The sequence below is a fragment of the Lepisma saccharinum genome, chromosome 25 (genome assembly GCF_977018435.1).
Source record: "Lepisma saccharinum chromosome 25, izLepSacc3.1, whole genome shotgun sequence".
NCBI classification, from domain to species: Eukaryota; Metazoa; Arthropoda; class Insecta; order Zygentoma; family Lepismatidae; genus Lepisma; species Lepisma saccharinum.
In genome coordinates this window covers 12,626,193-12,643,372 of record NC_139253.1, presented here as the reverse complement: position 1 = coordinate 12,643,372, position 17,180 = coordinate 12,626,193, and the positions used below count along the sequence as shown (strand labels likewise).

The following is a 17,180-nucleotide window of genomic DNA, read 5'->3' as shown; positions in this document are numbered from 1 at the left end:
GTGTTGGCTGGAAAACTTTGGCGTCAGCATCCGACACCAATGAAGCGCGTGGACCCATGCGACGCGGCCACGGATCGCGTGACACTGTGTCAACATCGCGTCGCATCGCTGGATTGGGAGAGCAAACGTGACAGTTTTAAGACTACGTGCGGGATGCCAATTTCCTTTCTCTCTTATTTGTCCGACTTGGCTACCGTTGGAGTTGAAGCAAAATTCTATGACAATTAAATTAGGCTTTATTTCCCCCTTTGTTCATTTCAACCTTGTAAACTTTGCAGATTGTGCATAATACGAAGTTCTGCTTGCTTTTACAATTGATTGTTAGCTCTACTGTGTCTGTTGAATGCTAGAATGTTTAACTTGGTACACTTCCCGCCATTGTTGGCTATTGTTGCCAAACGTATATTCCGTGCAAAAACTTGAGGACTCCAGTGACCGTACTGTTGCATGTGTCTTTCAAAACTGCACGAAAATAAAATCAACGAGCTTTTAGGCCCTTAGAATGTAAATTATATTAATATCGCCATCTGAAATACCTGTTTCCTATGTGTCGCATGTATTTCCCTCCCTCCGCTGCAAATGTGGCAACAAGTTCTCCTCGCAAAGAGAACGGCGAGCTCTGATTGGCTGAGAACAAAGCAGATATTTTATTGGAAGATCTCTCATTTCGTCATTATCACATAACAATCATTTCACAACAAGACAGAGTTGTGGAATTGTTCTCTGTAATTCATTTATACATATACGAGAAATATTACTATACCTAACTAGCCTCAAAAAGCAATAATAATTCGTGAAAAATAAATACAATTCAGAATAGACTTAACATTGGAGCATTTAACGCTGGGAAATATATTTTTTTTCAGCAAATGATTCATTGTACAGTTTTTATTATTTTAAAGTTTTGTTATGTTTTAATTAATAATATTTATTTAAGTGATGAGCACGAATTAACAACCAGGTACATCACTATGTCAAAATTAGTCATACAAAATTATATTATTGAATACATAATTATAAAATAATACAGTGGATCCTACACTCTTATACATCATCATGAAATGTGATAAAATTATAATAAATTATATTATAATAAATTTTATAATAATAATGTCCATTATTTCCCCTCAAAGGAGAGAACGTCCTTATAAGCACGTCTCCTCTTTAGAAATGAATACAACAGTAAATATGGTTGTAGTTAAATGTTACAGGTATGTGCGATAGATGTCAGGACCTATGAAATTTTTCTTTTTATTATTTCTTACTCTTCTGTTCCATATTCAGATGACAACAAACTACCTGATAAATCGCATTTAAAGTTATCTGAAGTTACAAGTTTTCTTATATTACTTCCGAATATTCTAGGTTAATTCACGCACGTTATTACATCACATCCGCTGATAATTCAAAGGATTTCATTACTCACAGACATTTTACTGGCCAGGATTACAGCGTAAATATGTGCCAGTTGCCGTAATTTTTTTTAATAACTAGTTTTGCCTGTACTGTAACATATTTTGGTCCGCTACACCTACCAACAAAACCGGAAATGTTAAAAAGAAAAAAGAAAAGATTGAAAGAGAAGCTTCATATCGCTTTTCTTTTGTTAAATCAAGCGAAAATGGAATGGGAGTGTTTTATATTTTCACCTCTTTTTATGCAAACTCATCTTATAAACACTTTCCTTTTTAAAGTGTTTTTATCTCTTTAGACATCGGTGGTAGACCCTGACAAATGACGGTCTTGAGTTTCTTTTTTCTTTTGTCTCCCGTTTCCATGATTTAATTTCTCGGAAGGAAGAGAGATGGCTCTGCCGTCGTCTTTTCTCTTTTCCTTTTTTTGCGCCTGCTTGGGTTATTTTAAGCAGACAACCTTAATAAGTATTTTAAAAAGTGCTGAGTCAAAATATTCCACGTCGGAATAAAAGAAAAGTTAGTTCGCAGCTGAACTTCGTGGCACCTTCCACTGTTTTATCTCGGATGATAATTTATCCCAACGCGAGGAGGAAAGTGATATTTATACGTTTTAAAACTAGATGGCTGAACCAGCGCTACAAACTCTGCAGGAGTAATTTGTCATTCTGTTATTTTCCACGCAAATTTAGTTCCAATTATCTTTTGCTTGTGAAATACAAGCAGATAGAAAGTTCTTCAATTTTGTGGCGAATCACTTTCATGTTATCGCCATAGGTAGATCCTACCATTTTTTCATGTCGAGAAACTAATCTTTCTAGTATTTGAGATAACTCAAAAGTATGTTGAAAACAATATTTGATACATCCATGCCTTGAGACTCGAACATATGACCCCCTGATTCTCATGTTATATTCACCACACCACGCAATTCAGGTAAAATACTAAAACAAGAAAGTTGATATGAATTCCTGATTAGGTGCAGTGCTGCTTGAAGGCGTTGAAAAATAGTAAGAATTTTCAAAACTCATAATTATATGTCGGTACAAACAAATGTACAGGGTGTCCACGTCAAACCACCCTGATTTCAAATTACATTTGTGAGGAGACTATTCGACATAGAGCCTTGCGGTTTGCTGCATCTTGTAAAGCAACTTTTTTTAATAATAATAATAATTTAGTGCACTTCTACGTGGGCTCCTTTCGAACCCTTAAAATGTCTAGCCGATACTCGATCTCGACTGTCGAGCTGACTGTCCTTAACACACCCAGTGACTAGGAACTTGTCATACCATGCCTTAATTGTCATTACGTCTGGTGGCTCCCGTTCAAACGCACGTTTGACGTATCTTTCGACTGAAATTGACAAATTCGTTTCCGCATACCACACCTCGCACTCTCTCTTGTGCTGTCGTTATCGTTTATAATTACTCAGCACATAAAACTGTTTTAGTTGCTTTACATGATGCCGATGCTCTATGTCGAATAGTTTCCTCACAATTGTACAGCGTGTCCACAAAAGTATTCCGTGATTATAAACGACCACAAAATTTTAATTATGTATATTACACAATTTATACCGATACTATTCAAAAGAACAGCTCAAAGAATTTTAGCGGATGTGTAATTGTTGGCGATATCTACAACAATAGATGGCATAACAATAAAAGAATGGAAAAAGGGAAAAAAATAGCCAAAAGTAGCAGAAAAATACATTTTAGGATGTAAGATAAAATTAATGAAAATAGTGTTGGATCCCACTGTACAAACCTAGACATCCAGTAAACATCAACAGTAACACAATTTGCTTCTAACAACAATGCCATTTACAATAACACATTAACAATCGAAAGATCTTGTCCACCATTACGTTTCTTCTTCTTCTTCTTCTTCTTCTTATTATTATTATTATTATTATTTGAAGTTTCTTTGCAACACTCATTCATACAGCATTGTACGGTGGGATCCATAAGTATTACCGTGCAAATTGTCCATGACTATTTTCATTAATTTTGTCTTACATCCTAGAATGTGTTGTTCTGCTACTTTTGGCTATTTTCCCCTTTTTCATTCTTTTATTGTTATGCCATCTATTGTTGTAGTTAACGCCAACAATTACACATCCGCTAAAATTCTTTGAGCTGTTCTTTCGAATGGTATCGATATAAATTGTGTAATATACATAATTAAAATTTTGTAATCGTTTATAACCACGGAATGTTTTTGTGGACACCCTGTAATTTGAAATCAGGGAGGTTTCATGTGGACACCCTGTACTTTATTATTGCTGACGATAATTTCAAATATGGATATACTTTGGAGATTATTTGACAACTTGAATTTTTAATACTTCAAGTATTATTTTTGTCATATAACTTTCTCTCATGAAAGAATTGCAAGTTTCAGTCAAATTGAAAGATACGGCTTCTCCATAACAACAATAATTGTAATTATTTAAAAAAAGAAACTTCTCCTTGCGTGTATTGAAAATTCAGTAGGGAGTTTTCTCTCTCTTCTTTTTATTGGAGAGCCATCATGTAGTCTGTGCGCGAGTTTCAGGATGGAAGATAGAGGAGGCTGGGACTGCAACTCAACACCGTTCCTTGCATGTCACGTACGAAACGGAGAGGCGATCTGTCCCGATGTGTCCAACACAAGCTCGCCGACGAGTTGCCGGAAGTGACGTAATGAAACCTGAAGCAGATAGAAGCTACATTTATGTTGCTATAGGGACAGTACTCCTCTTCGTTATCCTTTTCCATTTATTCCTCTTCTTCATTATATTTTCTCATTTATTTCCTTTGCCGTCTTTTTAAAATTTATGTATCTCCATTCATTACCTTTTTCCATTTATCCCCTGCTTTATCTTCTTCCATTTATTTCCCCCCTCATTATCCTTTTTAATTTTTCACCGCATCATTATCATTTCCCATTTATTTCTCCCCCTTCATTATCATTTCCCAGTTATTTCTCCCTTTCATTATCCATTTCAATTTATATCTTTCTTCATTATCCTTTCCCATTTTGCCTCCTCTTTCATTATCCTTCTCCCTTTTATTATCCTTTTTCATTTATTTCTCCCCTTCGTTATCCTTTTCCATTTATTTCTCCCTCTTGATTATCCTTATCCATTTATTTCTTCCTTTTCATTATCCTTTTTCATTTATTTCTTCCTCTTCATTATCCCTTTCCATTTGTTTCTCCCTCTTCATTATCTTTTTCCGTTTGTTTCTCCCTCTTCATTATCCTTTTCTATTTATTTCTCCCCCTTCATTATCCTTTTCCATTTATTTCTCCCTCTTCATTATCATTTTTCATTTATTTCTCCCTCTTCATTATCATTTTCCATTTATTTCTCCCTCTTCATTATCACTTTCCATTTCTTTCTACCACAAACACTAGTTATATCGGTTGTTGATCAATACATTATATCCTATGTATGCTTGTATGAATATTAACGAAGACAAATTAAGTTATTGTTCTCTACATTAAAGTTTGTTTTGGGTTAGCTTAATGCACAGTTTAAGCATCAAGGGATATTCACATGACTGAAACTTGATCTAATCAGTTATCGAAACCGGAACACATTGTTTAGATAGCATAAGAGTCATTTGAGAAACTTACTTGTTCTGGTAAATTCTTTGCGGTTCAGTAAAGCAAATCAATGCATTGTTTTTTTCGACAAGTAGATTCTCAATCCAGGTGCATAGATTTATTTGTTGCCTCTGCAAATACCACAGTCACACGTAACCGCAAAGTCTGAAATTGACAGTGGAGACTCCTTATTGCAAGCGTTTCATTCGTGAAAGTTGGTCTACCTCTGAAGAGAACTGCCTGACAAGTCTTCCACGCAGTAAGTAAATCCATCATCAAAAAATTTCGTAAACAACGCTGGGAAACCTCTGTCTGCGGTTCTTCTATATACATGTACCTTTCAAAGGCTGGAATAGATTAATTTTTCTCGACTTCAATGAGCTGCTTATACTTATAAACCTTATGGAGATATCTAAGGCTTGAGGTGCAACTTGCATGCTTTTTATAGCAGCTCTGGGTTCGTACTATATACGAGGGTAGATCAGAAAGTAAAGCTGGTGGCTTTCTAGGTCTAGCGATTACGACGAAACCTGCGTAACATTTAACTGTGCTCTTGGTGTTTCTTTCACTTAATTGTTTAATCTATCAGAGGAAATACTCAGCAATAAATATTCGTGCAAATAAACGAATGTGTTGAGTTTTAGTTATAACAATTATTTTTCGTTAACCATAACGTTGTGGATTATTTAGTTAAGCTCTTATTGCTTCAATTGATAGAGGATAGGTCCTGGGCTCTAATCTAAGTCGATATTTTAGTTCGGGATATCCCAGTCATGGTCCGGTTAGCCCCTGTGTTTAAAGTGGATACTAATACCACATTTCTCAACATTTTTGGAATATGTAAAAGTCAATGTATCTATGTATTGATGTATAGTAGTGGAAAAATCTGTCGTGACCTTCGACAAACATACTCTTCCGGCATTTACTTGGAGAATAAGGCCACGGGAAAAGCTATTCCTGATTGATTGATTTGGTTTACGTATTTACCTTCGTTTTTCTGCCACTTTTGGCTAATCGCGACGATGAGGAGGAGTGATGATATGATGAAATTGATGAAGAGACACTCCCAAGGAACACCCACGTCCAGACATGAATTCGAACCGAGACCTCTGACTTCGTAGCGCTGTGCTAACAACTCTTCAACGGAGGTCGGCGAAAAATAAGCTATTCTTGTGAGACCCATCTCTTACCGAGGGAGAAGGAAAAAAGGCCGTATCCTGGAGAGTAGACAACCCACACAACTGTTGTGTTCAGCCGGTTTCATAACGTGTAGGCGATCTCGTTCATTTTTTTTTCTTACCTACAAGCTCCTACTCTAAATCTTCCGTCCTTAAGCGCTATGTAAGGGCCATTCGGAATAAAAAGAAGTTATGAATTTTTCATGTTGAATATTTCTGTGTTTTGTTCATGTGTGAGTGCATAGCTCATTTCCTAGCGGGCCTTTTGTGCGAAAATGAGGACTTTTCTTGTTTCAAATCCAGCTAATTTCGAAGACTTTAAGCGGTCGTAAACAGAGGTTTATGCGTCCCTCAAGGGAAGTTGACCTCGAAAAGGGTTTCATCAGCAGAATTTAAGTACCAGGAGCTTTCTACTCCCTAGTCTTATTCCGCGATGCTCGTTTGTTATTCTGCATCGCCCTCTCCCGCCCACTATTGCTCCATCCCTCGTCCAAATGTGGATAACCCCTTCCCCCCTTTCCCCTGACGTTCTGAGAAGAGAGGGGAGGGGGATCACATTTCGAAAAAAAAGAGGACCTTAGAACGAGATCAACAATCCAAGGAGATAGGATAAATTATGTGAAATTGGACGATGTTGTCTTCGGACATGTGGCCGTAGTTACATCCCTTAAACTATTTTATGGGGTTCAAAACTAGAGGAAATTCTGTTGATATTGACTCCTTTCGTCTGTTGATTGAGCCAATAAATTACAAATTCTACTAATTTGGGCTTGGAGGAAATAAATTAGAAATACTTCCGTAACGTTACCTATTTCAAGGATTAGGATAATCGGAGCTGTTTCAATAAGGCTTTGAATATGATAGCACGTGAAATGTGAGTGAGAAGCCTTTTGGGAACTTCTTTAAAGTTTACTAAGGACTGTTTTTGTCTTCCTCCGTGGCCGTGCGGTCTAAGGCGCTGTGCTTTGGGCTCCGACTGCGGGACGGCATGGGTTCGAGCCCGCCTGGGTCCAGTCTCTGGGTTCTCGCCCTGTGTATAGGACCGGTGGGATCCCACCATCGTGAGGAAATTCTAGAGCTACGTGTGAGTGGCGTAATCCGGTCAAGGATATATCCTATAACGACTGGGGGTGTGACGTGCTAACCCCACGTCACCTTATTACCGGTTGAAGATCTCCACACCTCTAAGTAGGATTGTGGGAGAGAAACTGGCAGTCGGGAGATAGGCCAAGGCCTTTACGGCCTGTAGAGCCACGGATTATTCATTATTATTATTATTATTATTATTATTATAATTATGGACTGTTTTTACATAGTGGTATATATATTTGTACTTCTTTACATGTTCAAGTGTTTTAATATAGAAATGAATTTCTGTGTTTGAAAACTTTTTCCAGCTGTTAATACATGTTTAATTTGGTAAGAGTCTAGTTTCCGTGCTTTTCCTAAGGAATATGTGTCACATATCGTTGGAAAGGTGATTTTATAAGGAATTCAACAAAGTAAATCCCAAGGCGAGGAAAAATTTCCTGGAGGAGAAAATCGAGAAAAACCGATGTTGTCCGGATATGCGTGATTGAACGTACTGAGGACATTTTTCGATGATGAAGCACATATTTAGGGGTGAAATGAGTGCTAATGGAACCTAACCTAACAGGCCTAACCTAACCTCGTAGGCATACCTCGTTCCCGTGAATGGTTAGTGACAGAAAGTGTAAAAAAAGAAAAACTTACTTACCCTACGGATGCCGGAGCGCCGGCTGTCTGCTAGCACGGTTTTGTAAACGGGCAAGAAGGAGTGCGCAAGAAGGACGTAAACGGGCAAAAAGGACGTAAACTAGATTCTAGCCTTTAGTTTTACGCGCATCGTGTGTAAATTGCACACAAACATCATTTTTTTTTCTTGTTTTATACCTTGAATTCAGCAGAGTTTCAAACACACTAGAGAAAGTTCCCTTCTTTGAGGATATACATACTTCTATGCTGATTTTACTGCACTACATTCATGGATGATTTGCTATTACAACTTACTGCCTATATCAAATACAATATGTTACTGAAACGTATCAGCAATGCCACTTCATTCGCATTTTTCAGAAAGAACACTAAGGGTTGTTGTAAGTATGTCTCGAGTAATACGTTTCTGCTGATTCCTTTACACCAGTAACTTGTTCAATTTGAATTTTATTTAGTGAAGTAATTCGAAATGATTTCTACAAGATAGATCACAATTTTGAAATATCAAAATAAATATAAATGGAAAGTTTCCAATTTCTGCCCTCTGCTGTTATTTTTTTACACCATAATAAATAATATTACTTTTTGAATTGTACCTACATGTAGTTTAGTAGAGCCGTGGTGGTAGAGATTCGGACTATCATGAGGGAAGCCCTGGTTCGATTCCCGTGATGGGTGATTTCACGTGGGAACATTTCCAGCAATGCCTGTGCATGGATCGGCTCCGGGGTTCACCTAGCCTCTAATGAATGGGTTAAATGAGCACTTTTAAATAGAAAACGTACTTGCTGCAAAACAACTTTGAAAGTAACATAAATGTTGTAACACGTTGCATCGTGTAATTGGCGAAACTAGTGAAATGGGTTCCAGTTCTTAAGCCTCACAGGTCGGTTTTTCCAATCAAGGTCGTTAAACCAATAAAAATCCGCGGCTTAGCTGTTGTTAACCGCGTTTTATCGCGCCGCAGCTGGGCGATTATCCAATGAAGATCGCAGGAAGCAATTTTGTCAATAACGTATTTATACTCCATTGCGCCGATTCCGAGAAGAAATTTATACGTCATTTCAGCCAAATTACGCACGCTTCAATAGCATTATAGACTTTTGAGTGTCTGCTTTGCACGTCAGTTGTAGATCAACCAGTAGCAGTTCATTTCGTTTTGTCAATACGCACAATTCAAATCTTTTTCATGGGTCGAACGAATTTTATGGTTTAGTCGCTGCGACTAATCCGAAACTTATTGCCTTGCCTGTAGAGTTCTGAGAACCAATTTGATTGAAATTTTGTTTTCGAATTGTAGTTTTGAAAAGAAAAAAAAATTAATCAATTACATCAAATTACAAGTAAACAATAACTTACTTTCAGTAGAAAATCACACTTGAACAACATTATATTTTAAGCCAAAAAAATCAAAAGGACATTCTAAACAAAAATATCTTCGAAATCAACGTGTTATAGCGTTGCATTTAATGCAAAACTATAGTCAATTCTAAAAGAGAAAAATCACATTACAAGTAAAATTAAAATTGTCCAATTCCAGAAGAAGAAATGTAAAGTATCACACTAGATGTAATATTGAATTGGAGAAAGGGAGGAATGGAACTGTGGTCATTTACAGAGAAAATAAAAATGTAATTATAAGGGAAAGCAGTTAAGAAATCTGATATTACGAGTATGAAACGGGAAACAAAACAAATAGTAGCCATTGCTGGAAGACGTGACGTTTAAGTTAGGAGATTGTTTCGGTACAATTTTAATCGTCAACATTTAACATTATGATTGTCATGAAAGTTATTTACGCTAATAAAACTAACAATGACAAGATAAAACACTACAAAAAACCTTAGGAAAGAGATGATTCTTTATCTGAATATGAGTTTGCCTTTACTTGTATTTATACCTTTCGTCAAACCCTGTTGTACTCATACTTTATTTTCTCTCATTTCAGCACCTCCTTCGTCCATTGAAATTGTGGACCACGCGGCGAATGCGAAAATAGAGATCAAGGAAAATCAGCAACTGCTGTTGACGTGTCTAGTGAAGAACGCCAAGCCAGCAGCAAGCATCGTGTGGTACAGGGAGAACGTGGAGCTCAAACTAGGTGAGATTTCCCTCGTCTTCTCTTTGTATTCCTCCTAGCGACTCATTTCAAGGGATCGGAGCTCGCTGACTATAATTACTGGTGGGATTTGTGCATCCGGGATTTTTCCTTAATTCAGGGTGCCAAGTTCTGCTATAGAACGCACAAGTCCAGTATAGAATCCTAACTAAGGGGAAATTGCAGAGAACGTCGAAGAAAGTTTCTTCGCCTTCAAAATTATATTCCACGAAAGCTTTTGACATGCCAAGACAAATTACTTACCTCAAATCAGCAGGGGGCAGTTGCCCCACCCCCACCTTTTGCTACTTTTGCCCCCTACACTATGCTAAACCTTAAGTATAAATTGGAAGTAAACTGTCCTTGCCCCCGCAGTTTTGAAACCCAATCGCTGCCACTGCAAAACAGTGAACGGTTTTGTCAATGGGCGCATTCCATACTATTGTTAATATATTGAATTTCGTGTACGGCAGGAATCTCGGATTGGTATCGGCTGAAATTAGTTCAAACACAAGCTCCAATAATGCTCCAGCTTTAGGGATGATATAAAGTTAATTGTTATTAACTAACCACCTCTCTACCCTTCTTAAACCCGAAAGGTTTATGGCTGCAGCAACACAATCCTTCCATCTGTCCCTATCCTGGGCAAGATCAATCCAATCTTTTCCATCCGTACCGATTTCCTTTAGGTCTATCGCAACATTATCACTCCATCCTTGTCTTGACCTTTCTACTAGTCTCTTACCATCAAGTTTCCCCACAAGAATCCTGTAAACTCTTCTTTCCTCTCCCATTCGTGGTACATGACCTGCCCACCTAATTATTCTTGATTTAATTATTCTAATAATATCTGGACATGAATACATATTATGCAGTTTTAAATTATGTTAATTTGTATTACTAATAATAATTCCTGGTAATGTATTTGCCAATTGGAATGTCTGTGTGGCGTGAATACACGTTGCCGAGGTTTGGGTGATAGCTTGTTGCTATAGTAACGATACTACATGGAACCACTGACTCGTAACGTTCCACAATCCTTGAACGTGCTGGACGATTTTTTTTTTTTTAAACAACGCAAGCTTATCCAAGTGGGATTGCAGCCGGAAGCTTAGAAATACACGTGCTCCGACCGGAGAATTGCTTGTTATTAAGTTGTGAGCGGAAAGAGAGATTTGTCTTGTGTCGAGACGCCATCTTGTTTAACACCGAGTTTGTTTTCATAGCCTTGCCCCTTCCTCTTCATTGCTGGATTTCCTTATGGAATCTTCTCCTCGCGCTATTTACTTTGGTCCTCTCTTCGTGTTTGGGCTCAAAATACGTGTTTTCTCTGGAAACAAATGGTGGATGTCAAGAGAACCTGGAAATATATTCTCTGACTTCTAACTACAATCTCCATTGTGGAGGCTGGTTCCCAAGAATCTGAGAGAATCTCTCGACGCTGGCCTCTTGTATTTGTACTGGGCCTCCGGCTGTTTGATTATAATTACCACCAAATGCTGTTGGACCTGCAGCGTATGTAAATGATCTCTCGCCCCATGTACGAATGTAATTAATAGGGAGAGCGGCTCGCCTCTGTAGGAGAAAGTTTGTGGGTGGGGGAGAGTGCAAGTGCAGTGTAAACAAGAGAACAATTAATGAGTTGTTTGCAAGATGCGCACTTCTGAGCGGGGTCGGAGTAGCATGTCCCCCTCTGCTTGATTCTTGTCGCTATGGAGATGTCGTCTGTGGTAAGGTAGGTTGCTTTCGTTGTCCAGGCTCTCAGCTTCAACTATTCCCATTTGACCACCTTTTTTTTTGTTCGAGGTTGGTGTCGAATCCTGTACATCCTTTTCGCTAATTCCCAGAGAACAATAAAAATCGTATCTCAAGAAGAAAATAACATCCGATTCTAACCAAAAATATCCTCGGAATCAAAGTGGTGTAATAACTCGCATTACAAACAAAATGAGTCAAAGAATCACACTAGATGTAGCACTGAATCGGATATAACGAGAAAAAGGAAATGTGGTTATTTACAGAAAGATAATGAAACTGCAGTAGTGTTGTAGTCTCAAAATTTTCACATGTTAAATGCAAACGTGTCCATTAAATATATGGATGAAATAAATTAACTTCTACAAAAAATGTAATTAATGGTAAAATACTAATGATGATGATATTCTAATAACTGGAATACAAGAGGCATATTACAATTGGGAAGGTATTTTTTAAAATAAAAATTATGAAACGAGTATTTTAATGTTTGCATTGAAACATGAGGCAGCAGTACAGCATGTTATTTTTTTTTCTTGTTCATATTCCTTCGGTGAATTGTCAGTTTGTATATTGTTTATAACTTTAATAATAATGTTAGTAACAATAAAAGCAAAAGGTATATGCTAATGGATAAGGTTAACCTGAGGGTATACGGCGCCTGGGTATAGCCTTGCATTCAATGCAAAATTATATTCAGTTCTAAAAGAGAGTAAATCACATTACAAACAAAATCGATATAGCCTAATTCCAGGAAAACAAACGTCAATATATCACACTAGATGGAGCATTGAATCGGAGATAACGAAGAAAGAAAATATGGTAATTAGAGAAAGATAATTAAAATGTAATTATAAGGAAAAGCAAGAATCATTCCAACTGAAAATCATGATATTATGAAACATGAGACAAAGCACATAGTTGTTGTCATTGCTTGAAGACATGACGTACGCATTATTTATTAGTAGTAGATTCATATGTTTCAATATAATAATAATCGTCAAGACTTTGAGACTTCTGTATTAACTCCAAGTCGAAACCAATATTATATTTTTATGAGAGTTAATTACGCTAATAAAACTAGCAATGGCATTTTTAAAAACTACAAAAATCTTGGGAAACAGAGGATTCTCGTATACCTGAATATGGTTTTGTGATTACTAGTATTTGTACCTTTCATCATATACTGTTGTATTGTCATTATCCATTCTCATAGTTACGCCATATTAAGAAAAATATTAGAATATATCTGTTATCATGAAATATGACTAGCCTAGCCCCATGCTGGGCGCCACATTTAAAATAACGGATAGCAGCGAAACAAAACAGAAAATGTGAACTAACAAAATTAATGCATCACATCATCTGTTGATGGCAGTTATGCATTAATTAGTTAAGCGCATGCACCACATTACTGTTAGTAAACAGTGCTTGCACATCAGACACAACAATTAACACAGGCCATATCCTCTAATTAACAATGTCGTCAATTGCAAATTATTAATTACGCATACAGGGTGTCTGAAAAGACTACATTCATATTTTGAGTTTTATCTTCGCATTTCTGTCCAGTTTCGGTACTTTTAATATCAAACTTTAACTCAATGACTGAGAATGTTTTGACAATTTATCGCTATTATTATGCCGGAAACATGATGCATAATTGCAGGTTCTTTCTTCAACTGAAGCATGGTGAAAATTTAAGGTTACACCTTAAGCCACTTTTCATTCTCATGTTATTTACACTGCTTATTTGCGAAATTATGTAATGATCCTGAAGCAAGGTTGAATAATACAGGTGAGCCCATTGGACACTTTTTTGTGCTGTGAAATTGTCGTGTCATGTAAGTTGGAAACAAAAATTTTCACCACAGGCAATTCTAGAGTGTATTTGTCTTCAATTAAGGCTTTACAAGGATAATTTAATATACGTTTACGCATGTGCGGGAAATTAATTGCGTTAACTGTTACAATTATTATGCCATTACTCTTTAGGACTTGAAGCCTCGCCACGTGACGTCGTGTAGTCGTCATATTGGATATCTTCGGGGGACTCACCTGTATAAATTCGACCTTATTCTGTCTTTTTATTCGAATTACTGAATCTCGCATCGCGTACAATAATGTCGTTAAAGTAAAGTTACAGCAGGTGGCCTTGAAATGAGTTTTTGCGATTGGGTGAGATAGAACTTAAGATTTTCAGAAATATGATTCCATGAACGGCTAGATACTGTGGTTCGCCATAGAACGGTGCCGTTTTCAGCGGTGCCACTGATGTCACTGCAGAGAAAATCTTGAACGAAATATTTCTTGGTGCCCAAAAGCCTAGTCGGCCATTTTCGCTGCGGTGAGTCGACAAAATGGTGTCTGTCGTGGGCTTGCATGTAGTAGAATCTTCGTTGTATGTCAGCCAAACGTAAGGAAATTAGTTATTCAGGGTAATAGGAGTTATTAAAGAGGAAAGTAGATGGTGGGTTTCAGGGCAGGCGTGTTTCTGTCTACAGCCACGAAACATTACGACTGTCTTTTGATAGCAAGAAGCTCCCTCATCCCCCCTTGCTACTCAATTTCCTTATGAAATGCGTTCGGTTCATCTCAGAACCTGGTCACCTTCGGGGGTTAAAGCTTATCGTGTTTAAGTGGTGGGAGGTTTCTCAATCGTAGATATGGATGGTGGGGAGGGGAGGGGGTACTCTATGAAGATGCTATATTGCTTCTTCGTCACTCCTGCTCTGTTCTTGTGCCTCTGGGTCTCCGGGCATGAGAAAGGAGTTCATCGCTGCTCCGAAGTTCCTCAGAGCCCGCCGGGGGAAAGGGGGAGGGGAGCATCTTTGGTGAACTCCCTATCTCCACTAGGTCTTTCATTATCGGCATTTCTCGGGCCGGGTGGTACGGAAGCCTCTGTACAGAACTTGCACCGCGGAGGTATTGATGCAGCAGCTTGGAAACAAGCTGACAACGCTCGTCTGGATAAATGGTAATTCCCTTCCCTCCAGTTCTGGATGCAGACAATGGCCGAGGAAGTGGAAGATATGCCTGGGTTCTTGTTTTAATGTCGCGTATTCACGAGCGGGTTAATGGCAATAAGATGCGAGGATGCAGATAAGCTGGTGTTTTGTTTGGGTGTCTCCTACTTGATCCAGGGAGTCTGTCGAAACTGAAATGAGAGTTATGTGTAAACTTGTCGCGAGAAACATAAGAAAGTGTGCTAATAAATGCCTGTTTTGTGTACCGTATCGTGCAGCAATTTACAAACAGTGACGGACTAAAAGCTTTCGAGTTAGGGACAGTGTTCCGTAGCAGAGTGGTTAGCGTATCGCACTACAAAACCAGGGATCCCAGGTTCGAATCCTGGGTCAGCAAGGATTCTTATCCCATTATCCGCGAATCGTTTATTCTAAACACAGAAAAGTGAATACATCAGCTGAAACAAAAAGAAAACAGGGTGGCTCTCGGCGGGAATTCCTTCAATTTCGAGAATTATTGGCTCCGGGAATTCTGCGTAGTCCCATTGAATTTCTCATGTATAAATAAATGCCCTGAGTCAAGTTTTTCACAGTCTAGCTTTTATTTTTAACGAGGAAGGAAAGGAAAGCTGCTTGGAAAATAAAACAGAATTCTCTCAATCCATTAATTTGTTAGTGTCCTTTGCAGGACAATCAATCTGACAGACGGAAGATTATTGCAAGATGTCTTGAGGTTATTAGGTAAATTTGAATTTGAAATTCTCATGCAATTAACAATCTTTTTTAGATTAGTATATCCCGTAACATTTGAGACTTATGTTTGTAAATGTACATATATCGAGTCTGTGTATGTATGTACCGTTTAATTTAATTAGAACTTTTGGATACATTGGGAACACATAGAGCCTTTATATTGTTAATGTAGTTGTCTCTGTATGTGTGTGGGTCGTGAGAGGCGGTGATGCATATGGTTGAAACAGCATCTACTTCAACTATTTAATGTTTGGAAAGTTCTCCTTGAAAACCGGGAATTATACTTGAATTTTATCATCGTCCTAGAGTGGCTACCTTGAAAACATGTATAAAGTCTGTAACCAATCAGCGGGAAGGTGCATCGATAACGCATTAAAGAACAGCTCGATATTGAAATACTAACTTGCATGCACTTTGGCGTTACCTATACAAACTATGTACAAATTGCATCAAACGCTAAGCTTGATTTTGGCAAAGGTAAAACAATACACTTCAGTGCATCAATTTGATGCATTTTTGGTGCATTTTGGTTTTAATTAATCTAGAGAGGTAGGCAAAGTGATGTAAAATACCTGCCATAGAAATAGGGGTCGGATGAGGTCCTTTGTAGCACTTGCCCACTCATCAATATTGTCATTGTAGATTAATGTAGATCTAGACGACTTGGGGAACCAATGTTACACGTCAACCAAGGCAATCATTATGTACTCATTCGTTTATTGATGCCTTGTAAGTAACTTCGGATATGACCTATGCGCGCTTTTAAACCGCTCACATATCATTCATGCTCTTCATACATAATCTACCGACCTAGATGAGCATTATACATGATGGTTACAAGCATGCGCAGTTACAGTGCATATTCAATATTCGCAGCATCTGCTTGAAGGCATGCTTCAATACAATGGCGGCGATTAGGGGCGGTTGCCCCCCACTTTTCGCCACTTTTGCCCCCGCACTATGCTAAATCTTATATACAAAGGGAAATATACTGTATTTCCCCCCATTTTACAACCTTGTCCTCCCCCACCCCCCACCCCGGTTTTGGAACCCAATCGCCGCCACTGCTTCAATACGACGGTCCTGGTTGGGTAAGACGTCTGTCAGTGTTGTGGGGGTGATATTGGAGATGACTCCTGTGATCTTTTCTTTGAGGTGGTTCACGGTTTAAATTAACTTACCGTATACGATGACGTTTACGTGTCTCCACAAGTAAAAATTCAGAGGTATTAATTAGGTCTGGGTATCGTGATGGCCATTCACCTATGTAACCTGACTTTTGCCTCACCCTGCACATTATCCTTGTTATTCCAGTACTTATTTAGTGAAGGGCTCGTTCACCTGCAGACGAGAGAAGAGATATCCTCTTGCAAGCATTTTAGATTGTAAGGAAAATTAGAATGCACCGTAATATGTCGCCTGTTAAATGAAGGGCATGAATTTCTTCTTCTGTATATTATTGTCATTTAATTCGTGTAGCACCATTTTTTCTTGACAGCAAGATTAAGGTAATATCATAAGCTTATGCCTACCATCTCACATCCCAAGGCTAATATCTTTCATTTGTACAGTAGTACGCTTGTATGAGTTTCAAAATGCTTCACAAATCCTTTTTATAATTCTGTTTTTATGTGTACCTCTTCTGTTATCTGTATTTGCTTTAACTTGTACCAAAAATAAAATGTAA

At 38.0% G+C, this 17,180-nt stretch overlaps 1 protein-coding gene across 2 annotated transcripts in view; it reads left to right on the top strand.

Annotated features, from left to right (window-relative positions):
- sns (nephrin adhesion molecule sticks and stones) overlaps positions 1 to 17,180 on the top strand; it is a 644,988-nt gene that overhangs the window by 588,974 nt on the left and 38,834 nt on the right. For both annotated transcript variants that reach the window (XM_083111946.1, XM_083111947.1), the window contains exon 4: positions 9,870 to 10,022. In XM_083111946.1, coding sequence (XP_082968072.1) covers positions 9,870 to 10,022 — 153 coding nt within the window. The remainder of the gene's footprint in view (positions 1 to 9,869; positions 10,023 to 17,180) is intronic.